Genomic DNA, 7,500 nt, shown 5'->3' with positions numbered 1-7,500 from the left:
ATGTTAAACGGATCCGATCAATGTTACACTTGTAAATAAGCGCTGCTGTCCTCCTAAGCCCCGATGAGAGAGCAGCTAGCCGCTGAGAGCTAGCTGGATTTCGCGGTTCTCGACCTCTCAGTCCAGTGGTTGTCACGTTCTCAATCCCGGAACCCCTCCACCAGACCCGGCTTTGTCCAGGTCCGAAGAGGCTAGCTTTGGAGGTAGCCTCCGCTAGCTCCAAAGCTAGCTGCGGAGCTCGGCTTCATGTCGGCACACGGACCCTCAGTCTACGGGGAAGGGAACCCGTACAGACCCGGGTCTGGGTGAGGGGTTCCGGGATTGATGACGTGACAACAACCGGACTGAGAGGTCGAGAACCGTCAGATCCAGCTAGCTCCCAGCGGCTAGCTGCTGGTCTCTCAGCGGGGCTCGTAGAGTATAGCTCCGAGCTGCTTCCTACAGCTGATAACATCCTCACTGTGCTGCGTTCAGGAAACTCGGATATCCCGACCTCCTACTTGAAGAAGAGCAGTGGACTCCTCATGCGCTCATGGAGACGTTTAGCTTCGCAGTGTTCGCAGTGAACGCAACAGAATTTCCTCGATGACAAAATAATGTCATCGACGAAATTCTTAATAATCCATTAATCGATGGTTGATTAATTATGCCTATCCCTAGTTTGTAGTTTGACTTTCTTGAAGAAATTGTACTTTCTTGATTCTTGTTGTTCCGGTTTGTTCCTCATGGTTGATGCACTTATTTTAAGTCGATTTTAATAAAAGTGTCCGCTCATTGAAATGTAATGTAATCATGAAAAAAATGTTATGGTATTTTTATTGTATTTATAACAGAACTTCTTTTAGGTGTTGATGGAGATCAGGGTTCTATGGATAAACAGTATAAACACAATAAAATGAGTGTTCAAACAAACCTGTTCAACATCAACAGGTCAAAGGTCATCTCTGGATTATTTATCTGTATGAAGAAGCAGAAAATGGAAGAACTGAATTGCAGTGAACAGACTTGTGTGTGTGTGTGTGTGTGTGTGTGTGTGTGTGTGTGTGTGTGTGTGTGTGTGTGTGTGTGTGTGTGTGTGTGTGTGTGTGTGTGTGTGTGTGTGTGTGTGTGTGTGTGTGTGTGTGTGTGTGTGTGTGTGTGTGTGTGTGTGTGTGTGTGTGTGTGTCTGCAGCTGTGTGGGATCAGATCCTGGATCCAGTGTCTCAGATGAGATCGTCCAGTGGAACCTTGAAGCTGTTTCCTGCTTATCTGAAAGGAGAAGATCTGTTCGGTTTAACTACGTCTGCAGTGATCAGGATCATAGAGTCGGTACGTTACACACACACACACACACACACACACACACACACACTCTGTATGTCCACAAGTGAAGACACAGACTCACTCTCTGTGTGTAGTTACCAGGTGTGGAGGCCTGTGGACGTTACAACTTCCGCTACGGCAGGAACCCTCTGATGGAGTGGCCCCTGGCCTTCAACCCCTCAGGCTCCGCCCGCTCTGAGCCCAAAGCCTTCCAGGCAAAGAGGTAATCTGATTACATCTGCAGCCATTTGTCAATTAATGGATTGGATCACTAATTGTCAATGATTTTGATAATTGATTAACAGTTTTAAGAGGACGTTTGTTTTGTTTCTGGCTGTCACACATCTGTGTTCTATAAGTGGAACGTGTAATCTCCCAGCCGCCCCTGAAGGCCTCACGTCAGTCCGTTGTGTGTGTGCGACAGACTGTACCTGCTGACCAGCATCGCCCCCCGGTGTCAGGGCTCGGTGGGCTCCATCGTGGGGCTCGTCCCGGGCGTCATCTCTCTGTCTCCGGGAGAATCTGTGAGCAGCGCTCACCAGGGACGCCACTCCAAGGCGTCGCAGTACCGCCGCATGAAGGCCGAGTGGAAGAGCAACGTGTACCTGGCTCGCTCCCGCATCCAGGTGAGACGCCTGAGGGGTCACCAGGTCATGTGACTGCTGCCTGCCGGACAGGACACTGACCCTGTGTGTGTGTGTGTGTGTGTGTGTGTGTGTGTGTGTGTGTGTGTGTGTGTGTGTGTGTGTGTGTGTGTGTGTGTGTGTGTGTCTGTGTCTGTGTCTGTGTCTGTGTCTGTGTGTGTGTGTGTGTGTGTGTCTGTGTGTCTGTGTGTCTGTGTGTCTGTGTGTCTGTGTGTATGTGTGTGTGTGTGTGCAGGGTCTAGGTCTGTACGCTGCCAGAGACATTGAGAAGTTCACCATGGTCATCGAGTACATCGGCACCATCATCCGGAGTGAGGTGGCCAATCGTAAGGAGCGTCTGTACGAGTCCCAGGTAACAGCCACACACCCATCCTGTTTGTTCTTCTATCTCTGTGGGGACATCGGCCCCTGACATTATCCCCCCCGACTCTGACCTGAACCTCATTGTGACCCTGAAACCAAGTGTTGACCCCTGAAGCGCTAAGGGTCAGAAAGTGAGGTCCGGACTAAAGGTCCTCATTTAGAAATCTGTACCAGAGCCCACACACACACACACACACACACACACCCACGTACACACACACACACTTACTGACCCACACTGATGTTTTCTCTCTGTGTGTGTGTGTGTGTGTGTGTGTAGAACCGTGGTGTGTACATGTTTCGGATTGACAACGACTACGTGATCGACGCCACCATCACAGGAGGACCTGCCAGGTGAGACTGGTTCAGACTGGTTTTTAATGTGACTTCAGGTCAAAGGTCACCTGGTTGTGAACTGTCCAAGTTGTATGATGGCTCAATCATCAGATGTGCCCCCCCCCCCCTTACGAGCAGCAGGTGAGGACTAAAGCCAGATGACACCAACCTGTCAGCTGTTGGTTGTTTTATTGTGAAAGTCTACCATGGACTCACATCCTGTCAGTACAGACAAGCATCACCATGGAGACAGACAGGGGTCAAAACAATGTGTTAATAGTGTCTTATCTTTATGATCAGACATGTTGATGTACCTGTCAATCACAGATCAACCACCTGTGTTGTTGATTTGTGATTGACAGGTACATCTAGCACCTGTGTTGTTGATCTGTGATTGACAAGTACATCAACCACCTGTGTTGTTGATCTGTGATTGACAGGTACATCAACCACTCGTGTGGTCCGAACTGCATCACGGAGGTGGTGACGGTGGAGAAGGAAAACAAGATCATCATCAGCTCGTGTCGACGCATCCAGAGAGGAGAAGAGGTGATGTTTCAAACTTTTATTATTATAGATAAAATAGAATAATGAAATAACAGCATTGTAAACGGGGACCAAATTTATTTTTAAAAAAACTGCTGGAAATGAAACTTTTTATAATTGTTATTTGCAGCCAATCAATACATCAAGTGTTTCATTTATTTCTCAATGTTGATAAACTGTACGTCTGAACTGTCAACGAACTGATAAATGAATATAAATAAATATATGAATGTTTAATATCGATTCTCTCTTCGTGTCTCAGTTGTCGTACGACTACAAGTTCGACCTGGAGGACGATCAACACAAGATCCCGTGTCACTGTGGAGCCGTCAACTGCAGCAAGTGGATGAACTGAACACACACACACACGTATACACACACACACACGTACACACACACACGTACACACACACACGTACACACACACACGTACACGTACACACACACACACACACACGTACACACACACCCTGGCAGCTCTCTCATCTTGGTGCTGAAACTGGATGTTAATGTCCCACCTCTGTAGGTGGAGCTTAACTTCATATCAGAAGACTTTCATAATAAAACTGATCGAGTTTTGATCAGAGAACTAATGTTGACTGGGGAGGGGGCGGGGCTGTATAATCAGGGCAGCTGAGGGGGGCGTGGCTAACGAAGGGGCTGGTCCTCTGTTTGTATATTTTGTAAAAACTGGTGTAAAAATGTGAGTCACTGAAATAAGAGAATGTTTTGTCAAAGGGAAGTTTATCAATAAAGTTGCACTTAATAAACACACAACTATAAAAACCAGAAACTTGATTCCACAAGTCCCCCCCCCACCCTCCTGTTTTTTTTACATTTCCTGTAAAATAAGAGCTTGTTGTTTTTATTTTTATTTATTAATGAAGTGATTTTTCTAAGTCCATGGTGAGTTCAAGGTCCGACTCGCAGCGTGTAAATATCTGGACCATAAATTAAGAGGTGTAGAGCTTAGTGTGACATCATCATCATCCTCCTCTTCATCATCCTCATCCTCCTCTTCATCACCAGCGTTTAACCCTCACTCCTTTTCCACTGGAGCCTTTTCTGCCACGGTTTCCTGCCGTCTGATTGGTCGAAGACTGAAGCGCGTGGCCTTCGTCACTCTTTAGGGTCTTTTTTATTTAATTTGATTTGTCTGCAGATCTGTTAACGTCCGATGATGAAGAAGAAATCAAACCTCGCACATAAACGCAGGATGAAAAAAACTGAGTGACGATGTTTCTGTTTGTTTTGAGGCAAAATGTTGAGATACTGATTTAGAATCATCTACAGAAAATAAAATATTTTACATCATGAAGAATCAAAACAAAAGAAATTCTCTTGATTTCTTTGTGTGTGCTGACCTGGTCCAGTCAGTCACTTTCCATGAGTCGTCCCAGTTTGTCTCAGATGTTAACAAGGAGCAACTTCCTCAAACTCCAGAGAAACGTTCTGAATGAAGATCGGAGTCAGTGGGTTCTGGGAGCTCAGGGCTCGAGTGGTGATCAGGTATCAGCGCTTTAAGGTTTGATGCTGACATGTTATTAATGCAGGTGAGGAGGAGGAGTTCTAATTCTAAATGTAACAGGAAGCCAATGTAGTGAAGCTAACACTGGAGACACGTGGTCTCTGTCCCTGGTTGTCTTCAGGACTCGTGCTGCAGCATTCAGGACAAACTGCTGAGTCTCTAACGACTTCCTGCTGGAGCCGGAGAATAAGGAATTAGAATCTTCACGTCTGGATGGAACAAAGGACTCGTTATCTATGGATCTGAGACGTGACGTTTGAGATGTTACGTGAGTGGAAGAAGTCTCCTGGTAATTTAAATGAGAATCAGAGAGGACGAAGTCAGCTGCATCGTTACATCACGTCTCTACGTTTATTGCCGAGTATCAGTTCCTCTGGTTTATCTGATAATAAAGGAAAATTCAAATTCAATCAAGTACTCAACATCGATCTAAGAAGTAGAAAATATAAATATTCAGTGAATGGACAGAAGCTTTTTTAATATCATTCCTGTTTGGGTGAATTTCTTCCATCTGTCGTTTACATACATATTTATATACTTGATAAAGAAAAACCAGCTTCAGTTTTTACAGTAATGAAAACCAGGTCGAACAGAGACTTGTTTCTGTTTTGTTGAATCACTCGTTTCTACAGTCGAGCAACAACAGGGAAACACAAAGTACAATATTTACATTTCACATCTTCTCGTCATCCTAGTGGTGGACAGCTGTGTAAAGATGGCTGCCTCTCACTTTGACCTCTGACATCATGAGTCATGGAAGGTGTCCTGACAAGATAAATAATATCTGAAGTTGATTTATTTGTAATTTGACTGAAGCTCAGAAAAGCTGAAAATGATTTCTCATGTGTTTTCTCTGTAATCTCATGAATGTAACCCTGGCACGGATCCTCTTTGCTTCAGGACGTCTGAGGCTCCGTCAGCAGACGTGAGGAATCAGATTCATCTCATATCAGCTGCTTGAACCCGTTCATATCTACAGTCTGTGGTTTAACCAGAGGGACAAACTCCGACTGGAGACGTGATTGTGGAAAGAAACGACTTTGTATGAACGATATGTGGATTCATGTCGAGTTCTGTAGAAAACTGATTCAGAACTTTGCTTTAACAAGAGAAAGACAGTTTCACTGGAAACTGGAAACGGAAAATGACTAAAACGTCATCATGTTAAGATAGATCGAAAACTTCAAAGCAGAACTATGACATTAACATCACAGAAACTTTGATTGAGGTTATGAACATATCGAAAAGGAGGCGGCCATCTTTACACAACTGCTCTGTTCAGGTGAGAAGCGTCATGTGACCCCGGCAGTGTCACTGCCCCGCCCCCCCCCCCAGATTAACAATGACCCCTTGACAATGTGCATAGGAAACCCCAAGTGGAGGTTGACACTGATCCCAGATGTTTCTCGTGTTTGTGAGACAGAATCTTTCATCTCTTCGTTGGAAAGCTCCACATCCGTTCAACACGTTCACTGGAAGAAGAGTTTCTGATGTTCAGGAGGAATCCAGAAGGGCCGACCTCGTGGTTTCTCCTCACAGGCACTTTACCAAAAACACGGAAGCGTGACTCGCACAAAGCCGAGTGACACAAGACTTTGGAGGTGACGTCTCATTTTCAGTTCATCTCAAGAACTTGAACATTCGCTCCAACAGAACAACGAAGGTCACGCTGAGTTTCACCTGGTTTCTGTTCGGCTTCACCTTCTGACCCGGAGGTCACAAACATCTGGATTTCTTTCAGCTTTCTTTACAAACATATTTAGTTCAGAACTAAAGAGTGTGATGCTCTGAACCCTGACGTCCACGGCGGTGAAGGTGAGCAGCAGGAAGTGGAAGCGTGAACATGACGGAAGCTTCACGTCACTGAGGTTCTTCTTCAGGGGTTCTGGAACAGGTGGAGCTAGCTGAGCCACGTGCTGCGGTGGACACCATGACGACCATGAGGAGACAACACTGGTCTTTGGGTCGGAATGTCTCATGATGGGGGGGGTTAGCAGCCGGACTGGTTTAAGACCAGTATCATCAGTGGTTCCTTCTTGTTTGGGTTGGGCACCCGACTGGTTCCACTGTGGCGTGCTAACGATGCTAGCTGTCTATGACATCGTGATTCTTATCCTGAAACCTCCTGAATGTTGAGGGCGTCGTCCAACTGTCAGCTAATGAGGTCACATGTTCCTGGAAACACCTGGAAACACCTGGATCTGAGTCAGTCTGCTGATGCTCCCGACAGAGGAGGAGGAGTCACGTGACGATACATTCAGAAGAACGGCTGCATGTGGGAATTATTGCTAGTTTCGTGTCTTTGAAAACCAAATTCAGTTGATCTCATCCTACAATTAGTTTTCATCGAAACATATTTTCATGCACATAGTGTGACATTTGGAAAATGTGAAGGAAAGGAAGTGAAGAAGGGAATTAGGGGACGGATGAAAGGATGAGAGGAGAGGAAGGAAACAAGGGAAAGGAGACTCAAAGGAAAAAAGGAAACAGATTCGAGGAACGACACAAGGGAAGACCCAAGATAGGAAACGAGGGAAGAGAGACTCAAGGAAGGAAACAAGGGAACAGACAGTTGAGGGAGGAAACGAGGGAAGAGAGACTGGAGGAAGGAATCAAGGGAACAGAGAAGAGACTCCGGGAAGGAGACGAGGGAACAGTGAAGAGACTCAAGGAAGGAAACAAGGGAACAGACAGTTGAGGGAGGAAACGAGGGAAAGACTCGAGGTTGAGCCCGAGATAAGGAGACAAGTGAAGGGGTTGAGAAATAAAACAAAAGAGGCA

At 45.8% G+C, this 7,500-nt stretch overlaps 1 protein-coding gene across 1 annotated transcript in view; it reads left to right on the top strand.

Moving 5' to 3' along the window:
- The window catches only part of LOC133027211 (histone-lysine N-methyltransferase 2C-like), a 51,008-nt gene extending 47,024 nt beyond the window's left edge, over positions 1–3,984 (top strand). Inside the window, exons 70-76 of the mRNA XM_061094243.1 lie at positions 1,172–1,308; positions 1,398–1,525; positions 1,727–1,928; positions 2,182–2,298; positions 2,590–2,663; positions 3,086–3,194; positions 3,454–3,984. Coding sequence (XP_060950226.1) covers positions 1,172–1,308; positions 1,398–1,525; positions 1,727–1,928; positions 2,182–2,298; positions 2,590–2,663; positions 3,086–3,194; positions 3,454–3,546 — 860 coding nt within the window. The 3' untranslated portion in view covers positions 3,547–3,984. The remainder of the gene's footprint in view (positions 1–1,171; positions 1,309–1,397; positions 1,526–1,726; positions 1,929–2,181; positions 2,299–2,589; positions 2,664–3,085; positions 3,195–3,453) is intronic.
- Positions 3,985–7,500: the final 3,516 nt, after the last annotated feature.

The sequence above is a fragment of the Limanda limanda genome, chromosome 20 (assembly GCF_963576545.1).
Source record: "Limanda limanda chromosome 20, fLimLim1.1, whole genome shotgun sequence".
Lineage (NCBI taxonomy): Eukaryota > Metazoa > Chordata > Actinopteri > Pleuronectiformes > Pleuronectidae > Limanda > Limanda limanda.
This window is presented reverse-complemented; position numbering and strand designations above follow the sequence as displayed.